The 19623-nt window shown below is 43.0% G+C and overlaps 2 protein-coding genes across 2 annotated transcripts in view; both read left to right on the top strand.

The window, feature by feature from the left end:
* Positions 1–12595, top strand: part of gnb1a (guanine nucleotide binding protein (G protein), beta polypeptide 1a) — a 33931-nt gene extending 21336 nt beyond the window's left edge. The window contains exons 3-11 of the mRNA XM_030783772.1: positions 1201–1239; positions 1486–1592; positions 4955–5018; positions 5638–5800; positions 6697–6763; positions 7326–7527; positions 8354–8570; positions 9877–9992; positions 10795–12595. Of these exons, the coding sequence (XP_030639632.1) occupies positions 1201–1239; positions 1486–1592; positions 4955–5018; positions 5638–5800; positions 6697–6763; positions 7326–7527; positions 8354–8570; positions 9877–9983 (966 nt within the window). The 3' untranslated portion in view covers positions 9984–9992; positions 10795–12595. The remainder of the gene's footprint in view (positions 1–1200; positions 1240–1485; positions 1593–4954; positions 5019–5637; positions 5801–6696; positions 6764–7325; positions 7528–8353; positions 8571–9876; positions 9993–10794) is intronic.
* A 2903-nt stretch (positions 12596–15498) lies between these two features.
* Positions 15499–19173, top strand: LOC115821013 (uncharacterized oxidoreductase At1g06690, chloroplastic-like). The gene is made up of 7 exons (XM_030784754.1): positions 15499–15551; positions 15801–15924; positions 16348–16448; positions 16644–16724; positions 16870–17017; positions 17307–17480; positions 18465–19173. Exons 2-7 carry the CDS (start codon positions 15813–15815, stop codon positions 18863–18865), a joined length of 1017 nt encoding a protein of 338 aa, XP_030640614.1. The 5' UTR covers positions 15499–15551; positions 15801–15812; the 3' UTR covers positions 18866–19173.
* Positions 19174–19623: the final 450 nt, after the last annotated feature.

The following is a 19623-nucleotide window of genomic DNA, read 5'->3' on the forward strand; positions in this document are numbered from 1 at the left end:
GTAATAACTAACCCCTGACCTTTTTTTTTATTATTATTATTATTCCACTCTGCAGTACTGTCTTATCTGTCCTGTTTGTTTGTGTGGCAGATTGAATGGAGGCAGGATTATTTGACTGTATCCAGTGTATGGGAGGGTGAAAACTGATATTATAATGGATTAAGGATTTTCTGTGTGACCGATAAAAAGCCGGCAAAGGGACTTCAAATTTTCTTCTCTGGCCAAGAAGCCTTCCTTTTCTCTCCCTTCACGTGGCAGAAAGGCCCTATTAATGCCAATGGAGTCATTGGAAATCTCCACTTGTCTCTTTTTTAATGTTACGCATTCATGTTCTCCAACCATGGGAATTACCCAGCAGTTAATCGGCTCGCCGAAAAAGAATTGGAAATAAGTCAAGCCCAGATTGACCTGGTATCAATACCCAATCATTAACCAGTTCATTTTTAAACCGAATGTAAATGAATTGAAAGTGTGGTTTCGAATGTCAAAATTGCGATCTAAGATTGTCGGTGGAGCCAGTTTAACTGGTTTTAAGAGTTTCATTCTGTGCTTGTCACAGAGCCCTAAGAAATAAGCAATGGTTTTACAGTTGTCTCCTAGTCATTACATAGCTGATGCTATTTCTCTGATGTAAGAACATTAGCCAGTGTCTATGAGTGCTGTTCTTTTTGTGGGCTGCTGGAGGGAAAATGGTTTTACATCTTTAGTCCTAAAGACAAACGGTAAAAGACACGGCTTTGTCCGGACCACTGTGAGAGATAATACACCGTACAGAAGAGCCTGTACTGGCAGAAATCACTGTGTTGCATCCATTCGATGTCTTAGCAGACGTTCATTTGGAAATACACAGACTATAAAGCCCTCCACAGTCCATGGCTTCATCATGGTAAAGTAGAGTTTATGAAAAATAGCGTTTGATTAAAAAGGGTACCAAGCCCTCCAGGTTAAAATATGGACTTCCCCTTCAAGAGATGAACTCATAAAGAGCCAACAAGATTCAGTGTTAATGAAGAATAACGAAGGACCAGTTGGCCGAATGGAGTGTTCTGGAAGATGACTTGAATCTGAATTATAACCATCAGCCTCCCGAGCAGTTCTGTGGGGGGGTTTTTTTGTTTGTTTTTTAGGCAACACGTAGTATGAGTATGATAACGAGTATGACTGTAAATGTGTGCTTTTTTCTTTTTTTCATGCCTTCAGGATGCAAGGAAAGCATGTGCAGATGCCACCCTGTCTCAGGTAAAACCTCCGTTCGTCTCTCTCTATGAAGGAATGCGGCTTATGAACCAGAGCTCAGACATACATGTGTGAATTTCTTTACATTCTGACTACACGGGCCTTGCCCAGACTTGTCGTGTAGACGAAGATAAATCTTTTAGGCTTGCAAAGACAAAGACTACCTATTTTCTCTTAAAGACAAGAACAGTTAGAGCACTGCAGCATTTCTGATGTTTCCGTGTTTTCCCCCTCTCTGGTTGTCTCCAGATCACAGCGAACATCGACCCAGTGGGGCGAATTCAGATGCGCACTAGACGGACACTCAGGGGGCATCTGGCTAAAATCTACGCCATGCACTGGGGCACTGACTCTAGGTAACCAGATTTAGCCACACATCCACTCTACAGAGCCTGTTACGTTTAAAAATATGAATATTAGCCTTAAAATTGTCCTCTGTGCCCTTTCCCGAAAATATATCAATAATGTGTGTCCAATTAGGCTGAGCTGAACACCAGCCTTACGTCAAAGGCACGACGGTACACTGCGTGTTGAAGTGTGTGTGTGTGTGTGTGTGTGTGTGTTACGTAAGCTATGACAGAGAGAGTGAGGGAAAATATAGTACGCATCTAAAGTGTAAAAACAGGTCATCTGTTGATTTTTTTTTTTTGTGAGATGTGAGTGTCTAAAAATATGTTTATTGGATGTATGTATGTGTGGAAGTGTGTGTGTGTGTGTGTAATCTCTCAGGACACACACACACTCTGGTCTCCAGGAGGCTAATTGGCTGGCAGCAGGTGTGGTTTGGCCCTGGGGAGAGACAGACTGCTTTGCTTTGTCATGTTGCTTTGCTGCTTTCAACTAGATGCCTGTTTTAGAGATCACACTGGAGCAATGGACCAGTTCTCTGAAAGCAAACCTTCATGATCTACGTTTGAATTCTAATACCTAGATTCAGAAAAGCCCGTAAACAGTGCATCGCCGTCTAGGCTTTCTTTCAGATCAATATGTCTCTTCTAGTGTGTGGACCCCCTCCCCCCAAAAGAAAACGGGGGGAGGAGGAAATATTACCTCTGTGAAGCCCGAGGAGAAAAAGACAGTCGGAGTCACCCGTGAAAAGCCATCTTGGTCAGTTACTGTCCCATGGCTAATTTTAGTTCACCCAACATTGGAGGGCTCATGTGGATATTTTTAAAGTCCTCTTCTTCTGAAGAGAGCAGCAATGTCCTTGTCTCCACATTTCTTCACAGAAGGCCCAGTTCACAGTGTTTTTTTTTGTTATTTTTTTTCACACTACTGATCCATTCTGTGGATGAATAGATATATATTCTGTAAATGATCCTCTTGGCTCTGGCAACCAAGGTGAATTCAAAGCACCAAACATCTGACTTGTGATCTCCTAACTTTTTGTTAAAATAGCTAAAAAAAAAAAGCGAATACTTGCAGGTGGAAAACCATTGAGGAATCAGTTGATAGACTAAGTCCACGACCAGTGAACAGGCAGTATGTTGTCTGATGCCCAGGATGAAATGGGTCTTAAATCAGAGTTTTAATGCTGTATTTTGTATGTTTCATGGAGGCATGTCCCATGAGATGCCGACCCAAACAGCGGTCTAATCAACATGTATACCTGCACGCACAGCTTAATCTAGAGGACAGGAGAGTGCTTTAATGCCACTCCCGTCGTATTGGGGACGGGTTTTCGAGCGTATGATAATACCCCGAAATCTCTGATAAGCGTCTTACTCTGAACCACAAGTGAAGGAGTGTAGCTTATCAAAGGCACACCAACTTTGGAGGCTTTCGCCTGCTCCTCAGAGGGCACGACAGGTCAGCCGTTGACCGGCACCTTTGCCACATCCTCACCTAAAACCTACTGAGCTGAAGGTCTGAGAGTTTAGGTCCATGTAGGGCTTGGCGATATGGCCTGTAAATAATATTGTGATATGTTTATTTGGATACATGATACATATCTCGATATTTTGAAATCTCCTCTAAGGCACATCATAAATGCTCCATTTAACCCTTTGACGCGTACAATCACACCAGTATGATGATTCCATTAGTCCCTACGACATATGTCTGCATTAAAACATTCCTGTTTATATTCAGTAGTGTCTTCTATTGGAACATTTTTAAACTTGCAAAAAGGGGGAAATCACAACCAGGTTAAATGTAACAGAACAGTATTTATTCAACATCTTCCTTGTGAGATACTTCAACCACTGCCAGACGATAGAAAAACATGTTTCACCTATATACGTCACACACACTCGCCCAGGAGAGTGTGTGTGACATGTTTATGTGAGTTTTTTTTTTCTTTCTGTGTCTGTGAGAAGGAGAGAGCCATAGGAGAGAGTGAGAGAAGCGAAACGCCAAAGCAAGTCTCATGCCGGCAGCTTAAAGTTACGTAACAATTTGTGCTGAATGTGCGTAATATAGTCATTTACTACATCGCATTCAGAACAAGGCACTATAGATCAAGTACATTCGAAATATCGCCCGCCCCTAGCTCCATGCAGAAATGGTGAAAATGTCTCTCTTTGAGGAGTAGTGTAAGCCCAGCACTTGCGAGTTGCTGACGCTGTCATGGTGTGACATCATGGAAAAGTTAATAGGGTCTCTAGTGGCCTGTCTCAACATCCCGAAGTTATGTTTTCACCCTTGACTCCATCGCTCTCTCAGCTGATCTGAGGGCACACCAGGTAAAGACTGGCCGATGGCATAACCGCGCCCTGCTGTTTCACCGAGTGGGCTTCTCTGCACAGTGCTCGCCTCTTTCTAGGACATTGCACAGGCGGAAGGAGTGATGCAACACATTTTGCTGGGAAGTCAAATTTGACTGCAAATCCTCCATTTTGTGCCTGCTACGATTGACATAACATAATTGTCAGAGTATCTGTCAGGGGTAGCCGTTACTTGCGTCCTAAAGCATACAGTTAAAAATTTCAGACAAGACTGTCATGTGGTGTGATATTATATACTATATTTGTCATACATGTATCACCTTCAAAAACACACTGTCAATTGCAGTAATAATGAGGACACTAGCCAGTAAAAACAACCAGAAGTCACTGTTTTATCCGTCATAAGGCAGAAAAGTTGACTCAGCTGTCTGTAGTTCAGACATTATGTTCGCACAGGTATAATTCGGAAGTCCAAATCATTTTAGGACAAAGGCCGTCTCAGTCTGTCGTCACTCATGTGTTACAGCAGTGGTAATACAGGTGTTCAGGGGAAGCAGCAGAGCTGATTGGTTGCCCTGAAGCTCCTGTCCACTGCTTGTTTTCCTCTCTAGTGGAAAACTTGACAAAATGAGTGGGATGAGGTTTTTGCATATTCAAATAACCTGTAGAGGGAAGTGGTACTTGCACGCATGTTGCATGTGAATGGAGGGTGTGTTTTACGTTGGAAGGTGTACGTATGCCCCCACCCCCCAAAAAAAAAAACCAAACGCGCACGCACACACACACCAGCAGCTAAAAGTAAATCTTTCATCTGTCAACAAAAGAGAGAAGACGACTAGCTTTCTATACGACACAATCCATACTGTGTCCTTGCATCGAAGCGTGTGGTGGTGTATGTTAATGTGTGTTTCCACATGTTTTGGAACATGAATGGAGTATTGACCAGCTAAAACCAAAAGTGACACTCAGAAATGTCTGAATGCAGTTTAATCACTTGTGACAAAGGGAGCTGGTGCGCTTTGACCAATCAGAATTGTTATTTCCTATTTCAGGCTCTTAGTCAGTGCCTCTCAGGATGGTAAACTCATTATTTGGGACAGCTATACCACAAACAAGGTAAGACTCCTCCCTGTGTAACATGCCAAATGCATATGTGGCTATGCTGTAGTAATGAAGGTCTGTATTCTGATGTTAAGTAATTTTCTTAAACCTTTGCTTGTCAAGTTAAATTTAGGTTTAATTAAGATAGAAAGAAAGAAACAGACTAATTGTGCGAAACTGTCATTTACTGTCATGAGCCCACACACCTCATAAGAAGTGGCGGAGATAAAGCCCATTTCTCCGTTCTCACGACCTTTTTCTAAACGTCGGCATCCGCTGTCATTTGTTTCATTTTTTTTTCTGAGCATGTGTTAACACGGACACAAGCACTTGCCTACACAGTGGAACCTCTGCATATAGCATTTAGCAGTCTTATCAGCTTGGCCTGGCCTGTCATGTGTAGATAAGTCACTATTGACTATAGTGGCTGTGAATTTAGGGCCATGTTACCCCATTCACCTCTATACAGACAGACCTGGAGAACAAGGACATTATGGCTCAACTAAACTCAGGTTTCACTACTGAACTGAAGCATAGTTATAGACAGTGGACTAGGTTTGGCGGGTTCATTTTGAACTGGATGGAAAAGCTGTGATAACCCAAATGAAACGGGGTGTTCCGTGTGTCTCTTCAGGTGCATGCCATTCCTCTGCGTTCCTCGTGGGTCATGACCTGCGCCTACGCCCCCTCTGGGAACTATGTGGCCTGCGGTGGCCTGGACAACATCTGCTCCATATACAACCTGAAGACCCGCGAGGGGAACGTGAGGGTCAGCCGCGAGCTGGCCGGACACACGGGTAAGGACCGCACTCAGAACATGACCCGCTCCAACGCCAGGCCCGGTCACCGGGTTCCGACCGGCTTTGGGTTCACGGCGTTCACGCCTGTGTGTTCTCCAGGCAGCAGTTTCCTCTCAAACACTGGGACCGGCTTTTACCAATATCATCCCATGCGCAATGTCCCGTAGGAAATTGAGCAGTGCTGGGAGTTAAATCGCTAATACCCTGACCCGTCACAAATTACATCTCTAGTTTTTCATGCTTTGAAAAATCCTCAGACAGCGTCCTGGTGTTTTCTGTGGAAGTGAAGGCGTGTAGATGAAGTCAGTCGACAGTTATTGTTATGAGGAGGCACGCCATGTGCGCTCCTTGTCCGTAAGATAGGTACTGCATCTTTCCAGTGTAGTATATTTCATGCACGTAGCCCTGAGTGACTGGAGAAGGTAGGCCTTCGTCAGAGTTCACCGCCGTCAGTCTTAAAAGGCTGAACTAATACTGCGTCTCACAACAGCTCTCGCAAGACAAAACCAGAATGTCACAGCTACCCGACGAGAGCTTGCCACTACACCGGTTACTTCAGTCTAATACATTACACAAGGGCCTGTCTATATGTGCTTAGCTGCGCGGCACCTCCCAGATATTTGTGCAACTTTTGGAAGGCGTCAGTGAGTTGTAAAACTCTTAATTTGTAATGTCCTCGTATTGGACTGTAGCGACCATCTCCTTTTACCCGTTGGTACCACGTTGGCTGAGGGATCGAGAGTAAGGCGTGATAGAGTTGCTGTCCACCGTCCACTGTAACCATTAGATCAGAACGTTGTGATTCTCAGTGATAAGTAATTCGGTTAAAAAAAAAGTGTCTAAGAAACAAACCAACTAATGTGTCTTGGTTTCTTTCTCTCTCTCTCTCACAGGTTATCTGTCCTGCTGTCGTTTCCTGGACGACAACCAGATTGTCACCAGCTCAGGTGACACCACCTGGTGAGTAGTGGAACCGCAGCCTCACTGTTAGCTTTAGCCACAGGCTTAGCATAGCTGTTAATCCATTATACACTATGGAGTTTCTCTGTCATAACCAAACTAAACCATCTTTTTTTTATACCTGCTTTTCTATCTCTTTACCTAGAGTACATATGTATGTATGCATGCGTGAGATGGATTTCTGAGATTGTATATTTTAATTGTAACATGATTATGTGCTGAATTATGTACAGATGTCCAGATGATGATAACTGTTACAGAAATTTAAAAAAAAGAACATAACTTTGGCATTATGGTTAGAAGGCAAGATTGAAATTTGAAAAGCTGGTTTTGATATTGTGAAGGCTCAGCCCTTCAATAACTACAGTTTCCAGCTGGTTGCTTTCTCTGTCCCTCACATTTTGTCCCAAGTTTGCTTCATTCTTGGGTTTTTTTGTGTTTCCACTTTCAGTTTAGAAAATGTCTTTGCTTCATTGCATTGTTGACAATACGTTTTGTTCCTTCTCATGGTCGGCTGAGAGCTCCTCAGACTGACATGTTTTTGTTTCTTCTGTCTCCACAGCGCTCTGTGGGACATTGAGACTGGCCAGCAGACAACCACGTTTGCGGGCCACACCGGTGACGTGATGTCACTGTCTCTGGCTCCAGACACTCGGATGTTTGTGTCGGGCGCCTGCGACGCCTCCGCCAAACTCTGGGACATCAGAGAAGGCATGTGCAGACAGACCTTCACAGGCCACGAGTCTGACATCAATGCCATCTGTGTAAGTCACACGGGCGCGCACGTGCATTCGTATACGTCATTTACAGCAGCCAACCACACACACTCAAATTCATCGTCCGCAGCAGCCAACGACACGCACGCACAGTCACACACACGCTCACTCACACACTCAAACACTTAAATATATCATCCAAAGCAGCCAGGGACATACGTGCGCAAACACACACACAGACAGACACAAAACCTCCAAAGCAGCCAACAGCATGCACGGATGCACAGACGCATACAGACACTCAGACTCTTATACATCATCCACAGCAGCCAACAACATATGCATGCACAAACACACACATCATCCCTCTACAGCCACCAACAACATATGCATGCACAATCACACACATCATCCCTCTACAGCCACCAACAACATATGCATGCACAAACATACACACACACCAGTCTTCCACAGTATATCTGTACACAAACATACACAGCAATCATCCACAGCAGTCAGCAGTGTGTACACACGCGCACACACACACACACACACACACACACATTATCTGCTGCACCCAGCAGCACACACACTCTTTCTGTTTCTGCCTTTACTGTGTTATGCTTTCCCAGACACATTGTATATCATGTCCCATTTACTTTTCCGTATGTTCACACGCTATCTCTCCATGTACACATTTATGTGAAACATGGCGGTTTTTAAGATTGGAGCAGGGCATATTTAAAAAACTGCCACAAACAGAGGAATGCACTGAACCAAATCTCACTGCACGATTTCGAAATAACCACTCCATGCCCAAAATCATCATTGTGTGTCACAGATGTGGCCGTAACGCCGTTCTCTTGGTTCGCAGTTCTTCCCCAATGGCAACGCCTTTGCCACGGGCTCTGATGACGCCACCTGCAGGCTGTTTGACCTGCGTGCAGACCAGGAGCTCATGGTCTACTCCCACGACAACATCATCTGCGGCATCACCTCCGTGGCATTCTCCAAGAGCGGGCGCCTGCTCCTGGCCGGATACGACGACTTCAACTGCAACGTCTGGGACACCCTCAAAGCCGACCGCGCAGGTGGGTGTGGTCCACGGAGAGACGCATTCAGCACGGGGTTTCAGACACACACACTCTCTCTCTCTCACGCACACACAGTCTTTATGAGCCCGTTAACTCAGTTGTGTCGTATCTAAAATTGACAAACTTGTAGAGAAAACCCGTGTCTCCAATCAGTTAGTCTAGCAATACTCTCTGTATATTTTAACAGAATCTTCTATTGTAAATTCATAACTTTCTGAAACACTGATCTTGCAGCTCAGTGATGTCACGGTGTGTGGGTAATTGGGGAAGATGGCAGTATTTTTCTGTATACAAAAACACAGCCAGCATCTACTGGTGTGTCTCCCCTGAAACCACGCACGCACGCACACACACACACACACACACACACACACACTCTGACACTCTTCCTGCTGTGCTTCGTCACAGCAGCCATTGCCCCTACTCAGTGTCATACCCACCCCCTGCCCAGCCAGAGTCAAACCCACCCCCTGCCCAGCCAGAGTCAAACCCACCCCCTGCCCAGCCAGTGTCAAACCCACCCCCTGCCCGGTCAGAGTCAAACCCACCCCCTGCCCGGCCAGTGTCAAACCCACCCCCTGCCCAGCCAGTGTCAAACCCACCCCCTGCCCGGCCAGTGTCAAACACACCCCCTGCCCAGTCAGAGTCAAACCCACCCCCTGCCCGGCCAGTGTCAAACCCACCCCCTGCCCAGCCAGTGTCAAACCCACCCCCTGCCCGGCCAGTGTCAAACCCACCCCCTGCCCAGTCAGAGTGGCATGAATTCCTCAGTGCTATCGAGCAGCATATGGGCATTTGTGATGAGAGTGGCTGTTCAGAAGATACACAGCAATCCTCAGTCATGAATAATGTAGAGGACAGAAAAACCAAAATGGACACACACACACACAGAGTCACCCCTGACTCACGCAAGCCTGCTTTCTCACTTTGTTCACTTTGGGGAGCTTTTTGGAAGCCCTTTGATTTAGCTGTTTTGGATTCGGTGTTGTGGGTTTTTGGGGGGGTGTAAATTGCATGGGACTGAGCATATTTCCACTGTGCTTGTTAGCATCAGTATAACAGTTGACTTGGATTTATTTTGTGCTGTCTATGAATGTGTGTGTGTTTGTGGCAGGTGTTCTGGTGGGCCATGATAACTGTGTTAGCTGTGTGTTTTTTTTTGGGGGGGGGGGGGGTCATGAATATATCGGTTTGTGACGGGTGCCCTGGCAGGTCATGATAACCATGTTAGCTGTATGTGTGTGGTTTCTTTTGTTTGTGTTTTGTTTGTAAATACATTTGTTTGTTTGTTTGTTTGTGACAGGTGTCCTGGCAGGTCATGATAACCGTGTTAGCTGCTTGGGTGTTACTGATGATGGAATGGCAGTGGCCACAGGTTCTTGGGACAGCTTCCTCAAGATCTGGAATTAAAGCCGCAAGGTAACAACCCACCTCATCATGGTCATTGTGAAATATTCTCTAAAGTACTGTCATTTTGTCTTTTCGTATTAAAGTCAGGTGGTTTATGTTAAGTTACGGAGAATGTTCAGAATGAGACTAAATTGAATCATGATGTTGTGCTCATCAGTTTCTGGGCAACAGACAAAATACAACCTGATGTTTTTGTCTTTGGCGACGCAGCTAAGCCGCTTCAGATCGGACTTAACTCCAGGGTTCCTCTCTGTCACTTACTTCTGCTATGATACTGTGTCTTTTTACCTCTGCGTGGGGCTTAACAGACAGCAATTCTCTCTCATCTGCCCTTTTTCTTCTTCAAAAAGATTCACTTATTCTTTTAGCTGCATTTGTTATTCTGAGATGCCCTTAAAATAAGATGTATCTGCATTTATGATTTCAGTAGGATTTAAAGTCTTACTGTTTGTGAAACTGATCAGATTTAAGCTTGTCTGCCATTTAACTAAGATGCCAGCTTGCATGTCACTGTGTAGTGGTCTCTCTGCTGCCATCTGGTGGTGTACCATGTTCACACATTTTTATTATGACATCAGATGCTGAATCGGATTCAATCAGTGTTGTGAAAAAACATTCTCTCAGATGATCCTGTTATATTATATATCTTTTTTTTTTTTTTTTTTGACATGGTATGTAAGCATTACCGTGATTGGCTGGACACATTAATCTGTTAATGTGTCTAGCAGATAGTGGGTGTGGACTTGCTGAATTTGACTTTAATGGTTTAACTGTAGGGCATAAATCTGATTGTTTGTCTCTTGTCTTCTAGATGGCATCCGGACTCCAAAGTTGACTGGAAGATCATTCCAACATGAAATTATTCAATTTTATTGCATATCCAATCTTCTCAAACACCATAAAACTGACTCTAACTACCCAAACAAACGACAACAAAAAACCCCAACAACAACGATGACAACAAAGGGCAAAAAGCTTACTCCTTCCCATTGAAAAATAGAAGAGCACAATTGTTTCATTCAACTAGCTCATACAGAGGTCAGTGAGTTCTAAAGTTGATGCGGGGGGAAAAAAAAAAAAAAAGAAATTGTGCATTCCTTCTCGGGACCATTTTCAGATATTGAATGAATATCGAGAAAAAAGAAAAAAAAGCTCATTGCATACAACAGTTGTGTCATTACGCAAAATGTCATCTACCTGTCTGCGTGAATGCAATTACGATCCGACTCCCGAAAGCTTTTTTTTTTTTTTTCTCTCTCTCTCTCTCTTTTTCTTTCTTTTTTTTTTTTCTTTCCCTCAACACCCCTCCCCCTCCCCCCAAAGTCATACGAATTAGACCAGTGAACTCTGTAAGTTAATGTCTAAAACAAGGATCGAAAGCTTTCTTTTATTTCATAGTCTTTAAAATGTTTTAGAATTGAGTTTGTAGGTGAAAGTTTGAAACGAAACCAGAAAAAGAAAAATCACTGTCGTTGTAATCCAGCTTTACCACGTCAGGAAAACTTTTAAAATAAAGAAAAACCCAACACAGAGCAGAAGATTTGAGCTTGAACAGGGATCTGCAAGGGTCTGTCAGTTATGTACATTTACTCCCAAGATAGTTTCCATTTTTACTTCTATTTTTTTGTTTGTTTGTTTTTGTTTTGTTTATTTCCTGTCTAGTCACAAATCTTTGTTTGCACAACAAATAAACTTTGCATATATAGAATAATGTTGAAAAAATGTTAACTAACCAAGCACATGCTGTTAATGATGATGATAATAATGATGACGATGATTGCTCGTTCTTAAAAATGAAAAAAAAAAAAAGAGACAACTTTAACCATATTTCTTCACCTTTTTTCTTGTTGGGCAATGTAGAATAATTAAATGAAGATTAACCCATCATTCAATCATTTTTTTTTCCTTTCTGTTTGGTTTTGTTTTGTTGTTCTGTTTGACAGTCTCTTTTGCGTTGGGGTTGGTGTTCAGATTTGAGGGGGGGTTGGGTTAGGGAGGGGAGGGAGGTTGACTCCACTTCTGTCTGGTTCTAGACAAAAGCGCCCGTTCACTGCTTGGAAATACAGCTACTACTCTGTGAATGACATGTTGTATAAATCAATGTTTGAAAATAATGATATTGAAACTTTTTAAGTTAAAAATTTAAAAAAAAAAATTATTTTGGTTGTCTGCCATGGGAGGGGGGGGTTTAACTCTTAGAATCGCATGCTGTAGAATTGCTTAAAAAAAGAGGTGCATATGGAACGAAGTCCTTTGATGTTTTTCTTTAAGAAATAACCTGTTAAATAGATCATCACGGTGATATTTATATTGTTTTTTTTTCCTTTTAGTTTTTTTTTTTGTTTTGTTTTTTTTTTTCCTTTTTTGTTTTTTTTCCTTCCTTTTCGGCTACTCTCTGCATACATGAGTCAATGAAACCGTGGAAGCTATGCACTCGAGAGAAGCAGACCCATTGATTGACACGCTAGCGGTTACCTGTTCCTCTATCCGTTACTGGAAACTTTCCTTAAAGTAATGTAAACAAAAATTGATAAACATACACCTACCCTCACACTTTTACATACACACGAGTTACACTCACACACACACACACACTCACGTACACACATACAAGCAAACACATACACTCAAATCACTTAGAACAAAGAAATTTTCATTCTTTCTGTAGCAAAACACACAAATTCCAGATACAAAGAAAAGAATGCTAGAGACATTTTGTAACAAACAGGTTTTTTTCTGTCCTTTAATAAAAAAAAAGAAGAAAAAAAAATCTTGCAGCATTTGAATGGCAGATTTTTCTGTTGTTCCCTTCTGCGTGTAACGAGAAAAGCTCTTTCCTTAGCGGTAGTGGCATTTCTTCCATTCTGTTATTTCTCTGCGACATTCTGTACAAAAAAAATGTGCTGTAATTGTGCATTAGGCCTGGAGTTGGCAAAAAAAAAATAAAAATAAAAAAATAAAAAAAATTAAAGATTAATTAAATTCCCTTTCCTTTTTCTCTCTCTCTCTCTCTCTCTTCATACAAATAACTGTAGAGCTCTGCACACCCCCACTATACCCTGTCCATCTTTTGTATTTAATTTTGAAGTCAGTGTACAACAGAAAGCTGGATGCAAGATAGATACTATATTAAAATGTACTGTTATTTAAGATGTAATAAAAAAGCAGTTTGAGATGACTTGAGCCTTTGTGTCATTCTTCCAAAAGAACATAAGTAAGCTTACTAGTATGTTTTAAGATCTTGCAGCTTTTAGGGGTTACCCTGCCCAAAAAAAAAATCATTTCACGGATGATCAGATCTCATTAAAAATGCTGGGGTTTTTTTCCTTTTGTTTTTGTTGTTTCTTTCTTTTTTGCTCTTTCACATTGATGGATGTGATCTGTGATCTTTTTACCAGTAGTTTATTCTGGTCTGTAGTTTGTATGACCAAGCTACACCACGTTAATATCCAGAACATTAAGTATGACTGCATTAAGGAAGCACATTCAGTTGCTGGTGACTGAGTCAACTCTAGGTACATTTGACTAACGATTATGCATATTTGTCACAGACATAGACACTGGGCCCTAAATCCTGCCTTATTTAGCCAGCTCTTTTCTTTTCCACCACAGACGCGCACCTACAGTCTGCTGTCTCCCAGGTGGAATGTTAATGAAAGACTGGGCTATGTGTTCAGTCACATCCCATCTGGCTTTGAATCTGTTCCTATTTTAGACTGGGACCTTGCAAATCGTGGATGTGGCAATGTCACAAGTACAGTGATCTAAATGATCTATACATGGGTGACCCTAACAAAATATCATCAACCAAAAAAAGAAAGAAAAGAAAGAAAATTGGGATTGTATAGCTTTGGCACAGGAAGCACACACACACAAAAAACTACACAGAAGTAGCTACAAACAAAAATTGCAGATGGTGATTGATCTCAGTGCATGCTGAGCCGTCTACAGCACTGTGTGTAAATATTCACTGAGAAATCTACATCTGAACTGTTACTCAGTTAAATAATCGTTTTAAGTCCCTGGATAACACAACTTCACATTATACACTGATTCAGTTTATGTAAATCCATGAGTGAGGAAACAAAAACATGAATTGCAGGGGAATGCCATCCAGAGTGTGAAGAACTTTCTAGAAGGTGTGGAATGCGCAGATTCATTAGTTCCTGTGTGGGATCAGAGCAGTCATTTTGTTGTGTTCAAAATAAGCAAAGCTGAAAAATGATTGGTTCTCTTTATTCACCAAAAGGCATCCTCATAGTCATAGAGATGTCAGACATCCCACCCTGCAAAAACTCATTGCAGGAAGGTAGCATCACCACCCCCGTCCCCGCAAAGACACCTGCCCTCCCCCACCCGTCGACATCCAAGGGTGTACAAATACAGGACATTTGATTCATTAGTAATGAACGAATGACACCTGTTAAACTCACCTCAACAAGTCAGTTACAGTCATTTAACCCACCATAGGCAATAGAGAAGTCACTGTTGCAAACAGTGCAGCGACCAACACTGTCATTATTTTTGATCCCTATTAGGCAGGGGTACACTTTAGTGTAGTCCGGGGTGAAGTGCATTTTATATTTTCTCTCTCTTTTTTTTGGAACAGTGCTGTGGCGCTGCAGGACACTAAACAGAACTGATGGACGACAATGAACGAAAGAGCGAGGTCGACTGTAAAGACCGTTCACAGAGAAAACTGATATGTCTACTTAGCACAAAGAGAGACCAGTCAGGATGCTCTCTCTGTCACTCTCGCGCGTCTATCACTCGATCTCTCTCTCTCTCTCTCTCGCTCAGAAAAAGAAAAATCGATTTCCGGGATATTGTATATAATTTGCGGGCGTCAGGAGGCCGCTATCAGTATGTGGGAGACTCCCGGAACTTCCGGGAGAGGTGGGATGTCTGAGATATGTCCTAGCTGATTACACGTTTATGAGTAGCCTACTAAAAAAAAAAAAAAAAAAAAAACGCACTTGCTGTGTTTTTAAGCTAAGTATCTGAGCAAGGAAAGGAGTTAGTTAAACGATGGATGACCATTGAACAATGTTTAAATATGTGACTAGAGTAAAACTCCTGCGTTCTTTCCACAATTTGTCATGTTAATTTCGGGATTCCTACATATAAAAACACTGCTCCATAGCATAAAACGGAAATAAAACTTGAATGGAAAAATCATCAGCCTGACCTCAAAGCGGCACCGTGTCTCACTGTTTTGGAAACAGCACACATGTAGTGTGGATTTGTTTTCGTCTGAGAAACCTCTATGAACCGATTATTGGCAAGATTCTCCCCGTACTGAAATTCAGTAGTTATCTTTTTGCATGGGAGCCACTAGAGGGCAGAAGTAACTGTGCCGCTTTCAGGGCGTTAACTTTTTTTCCGTGTGAAGTGATTGGTCAGAGAATGAGGGCGACCTATTCACATTAGCCAATGACATCAACTTCTGCTCTAATGCAGGAAGTAGGCAGCATGCTTAGTTTGCTCTTACGCAAAAAGTTTCACAACAGATTACAAAACAACCTAATAGCGCTCGGGTAGTTGTGAACCATCCATCTGATCAGGAGGGTAAATAACTGCTCCCAAATTTTCTAATGCTTGTCAATGTACTGAATGTGTAGTATGTTAGATTTGCTCAGCTATCTTGAATGACGCGCATAGTCTTAAAAATTGTAATTGAAATGCACTGGACGTCTGTGTATGTTTGTGTTAATAAAATATAGCTTGTGTCCTTTACTTGATCCAGTGATAACTGTAATCGTATAATGTCAAGGATCACGTGAAAGCAATACCGTGTGCCTCTTATATCGTCCTTAGGCTATCGGAGCAATGGCACAAGTGCCTAAAGTTCGCCTGGCCGGTGGTCTCGAGATCTGCCGCATCCTAAATGGCATGTGGCAGGTGTCCGGAGCGCACGGTCCCATTGACCCGAGAAAAGCAGGTGGGCTACACAACCAAGCTGATACAACACTCGCCTCTGGGTGAATGATTCTGTTTTCCATTCGGCCGGCCTACACTCAATATGTCATACCAGGCGTAGTAAGAGTGTCATACGTCTGTATTGTAAATCTGGCCATGTACATTTGTTGCACGAGTAGAAACGTACTGGAAAAGCAGAGGGGAGGAACGCCCTTATTTCAAAAACAGTGCCACTCATGTGAGATGCCTGCTATAGGGGGAATTTATGCTACCATTTTAATAGTCGTACTGAAACAACTTTACTCACATAGGCCATCGGAACTTCATTATTTAGTTTGAAATGAATCCCCTCATCCAGACATGCGTGCTGTCCTTAGTAATGATTGGTTGTATCGCCTATGACTGTAAATTTATTCATTTCTCTCTCTCGCACACCTACCTCCAGTCCAGGCGATGGATTCGTATGTAAATGCCGGTCTGACGTCCTTTGATATGGCGGATATTTACGGTCCTGCAGAAGAGATATACGGACAGTTTTACAACCAGGTCATTTGGCGTCATTTACACAAAATCATTTAAGCATCATAGCACTGTTACCTATCACATTTCCTCCACGAGAACGTAAATGAGATAATATATGGAAGGTACTGGAGTAGAGAGCATTTCCCGCCCAGTTTAAGGCAGATGTCTCTCTCTCTCTATTTTTTCATTCATTCTTTTTTTTCTGCTCGATGTTGCCAGCTAAAGACCAGGAGCGGTGACACTCCTCCAGTACAAGGTTTGACCAAATGGGTGCCCAGACCTGGACCAATGAACCGAAAGGTAAGTCAGTGTGAAAACGGTGCTTGTTCATTGTTTCCTACGTTTTAAATGACTAAGCAAAACACAATAAAAAAAATGACAGAGTGAGGTGACAGGATGGTCTTCTTAACCCACTCTGCATATTTGTGTGTGTGTGTGTTGATAGGTTGTGGAGAATGCCATCCAGCATTCGTTAAGCAGGATGCAAGTGGATACTCTTGACTGTGTGCAGTTTCATTGGTGGGATTACTCTGATAAGAGATACCTGGAAGCTCTGGGACATCTCTCTGACATGCAGCAGGAAGGCATTATACGTGTGTTCACTGTTATGTCTCCAGCCTCTCTGTTTTATTTTTCTCTATACACATTTAATGGGCATGTAGTTCTGTAGCTTTAAATTAACCTTGAATTCAGAAGCAGAATTACGTTATTAAGCATTATAAATTCATTATACTATAAACTATAAATGATAGTTTAGTGGAATTTCAGAGTTCCTGTGTAGACTTTCTTAGAGTCAACTGAGGTGTGTTTGGTAATGAAACATTGCTGGTAGTGAAATGTGACTGTAAGTGTATGGTTAAAAGTCATGCCTGTGTCTTAAAGGAGAGCTGTCACTCACTAACTTTGACACAAAGCGCCTGGAGGAGATAACCGGGAAAGGAATCCGCATCTCTAGTAACCAAGTCCAGTACTCCCTGATAGACAGACGACCTGCAGCTCTCATGGAGAAGTTCTGCCTGGACCATGGCATCCAACTCCTGACCTACGGCACTTTAGGTAGGCGAGAGAGAGATGGGGAGAGGTAGAGAGAGAGAGAGAGAGAAAGAGAAAGAGAGAGAAGGAGTGGATGGGAAGGATAGGTGGCGGAGCAAAAGGGAGTAAAGGAATGGTGGATTTTTAACAGCAAAAAAAAAAAATAGAATTTATGAACCCTGATGTGTGACATTAATATTTTGTGGTCTTAAAAAGAAATCTAATGTCCAGAGCCTTTTTACTTTTTGTGCTTTATGTAAACATTGCATTGTACTGATTCCTTACTCACAATGAACTTGTTAAGACAATAGCATATTCCTTTTTGTACTTGTCATTACAATACCACACACAAGAGGGCACTCTGACACAGGAAAATCTCTCTCTCTCTCTCTCTCTCTCTCTCTCTCTCTCTCTCGCTCTCTCTCTCTCTAGCATATCTCACCTTTCATATTTTGTCCATATCTTTTATTTAAGAGATGAAAAGACCATCTCTTCATCATCTCTTATAACTGAAAACATAGTCTGGCAAGTTCCCATGATTCATAGCAAGTTCCCATGATTCATAGTGTTGCTGAGCTCTGGCACAAAAGAGCTGACTGGTCATTAAAGGAACAACTGCTCATTTAGTGAGAAAGGATGAGTGACAGCTTTAATAATAGTGTTGTTATGTCATATCTGATCGCAAGAGCATTAGTTCACCCCTCAGTCATTTCTATAAGTGAGATGATAAAATCAGATATGAACATATGCTGAGGTTATGGTCAGGGCAAAAGCCAGAGGGGCAGAAGTGGAAATATATTAGTTGAGCTTTAATACTGAGGCGATAAAGTAAGATTGTACTAGCATCTCTCTCTTTCACTCCACATCATGTGTATTTTTGCCATTCTCTGTCTCATTCAACCCACTCACTGTTCCTTTATTCATCTCATCTCTCTCTCTCTCTCTCTCTCTCTCTCTCTCTCTCTCTCTCTCTCTCTCTCTCGCTCTCTCTCTCTCTCTGTGCATCAGGAGGTGGTCTGCTTTCTGAGCGTTACCTGGGTCGTGTGGAACCTAAAGGTCGTGCGGAACTGTACACGGCCTCTCTTGGCAAATACAAGAACATGATAGACGCATGGGGCGGATGGTCCCTCTTTCAGGAGCTGCTGGCTGCACTGGATACTGTTGCCAAAAGAAACAGCTGCTCCATCGCCAGCGTGGCCACGCGCTACATCCTGGACCAGCCAGCAGTGGGCGGGGTCATCGTGGGCTGCAGGCTTGGCGTGCCGGGAGCGGAGCATATCGGGGACTCCCTGCGAAGCTTCGATCTGGAGCTCCGGCCACAGGACTTGAGTGACATAGAGAAAGTGCTGAAGCGTTCCAGAGACTTGATGAGTCTAATAGGAGACTGCGGGGATGAGTACAGGGGTTAGTCATTAGTCTACCAGAGTACTGAGGACTGTACTTCTCCCAAATTTGGGTTCAGTCCCCCCTAAGAGAAACCACACAGACACAGAATCACGCCTTTGTACTTTAAGTGACTGTGGACCAAGACAATGGGAGCAGTGCATGTCGCTCCATTTAAGTACATTCTCTATGTTATCTTAAATGTGTGTTAAGTCTGCTTGCTTTGAACCATATGTTTAAATTCATACAGAGAATATACATTAGGCTTATTGATGCTACATGTAATATTTAAGGGCTTTGGTCAAAGCGTCAGGCTTTGGGAGATGTCCGTCTGTAGATTAAATGGGGGGGTGGTGGGGGCACGTGGTGGGGGTTGTATATTGGCGGGTGGTGACAGATGTGGGTGTGTGTGTGTGTGTGTGTGTGTGTGTATGTGCTTGGGGGGGTCAGAAGGGATGAGGAATGCCCAGCTGCATACACGGCACATCGTCTGACAGCATTATATGGGGGTTGCACGGGCGATGCACGCATTTCGGCGTTTGACAGTAACGCGGGCGGACGGCTGGTAACCATGACGACGCTCTTGCATCTGCTTTTCTCGCGCTGCGGGAAGTGCACCCAGGGTCAGACAAGGAAGCAGGGGGGAGAGCAGAACAGAGGAGAGGGTAGACGTAGCCAGGAGGTCGTGTAACAGACTCACCACATTCGATGCTTTGCCCACAGCTCAATACAAGTCTAAAAATACCCCACTGTTCTCTTCAGTCGGTCATGAATCGTCTCTAAA

Source organism: Chanos chanos, chromosome 9 (assembly GCF_902362185.1).
Source record: "Chanos chanos chromosome 9, fChaCha1.1, whole genome shotgun sequence".
Classification (NCBI taxonomy): Eukaryota; Metazoa; Chordata; class Actinopteri; order Gonorynchiformes; family Chanidae; genus Chanos; species Chanos chanos.

What these genes read in the sequence shown, in the direction of transcription:
- LOC115821013 (XM_030784754.1), top strand. Translation starts at nt 15,813, where the DNA reads ATGGCACAAGTGCCTAAAGTTCGCCTGGCCGGTGGTCTCGAGATCTGC. An exon ending in CTGGACCAATGAACCGAAAG is followed by an intron (nt 16,725 to 16,869) that starts GTAAGTCAGTGT and finishes GTGTGTTGATAG; the next exon opens with GTTGTGGAGAATGCCATCCA. An exon ending in CCTGACCTACGGCACTTTAG is followed by an intron (nt 17,481 to 18,464) that starts GTAGGCGAGAGA and finishes TCTGTGCATCAG; the next exon opens with GAGGTGGTCTGCTTTCTGAG.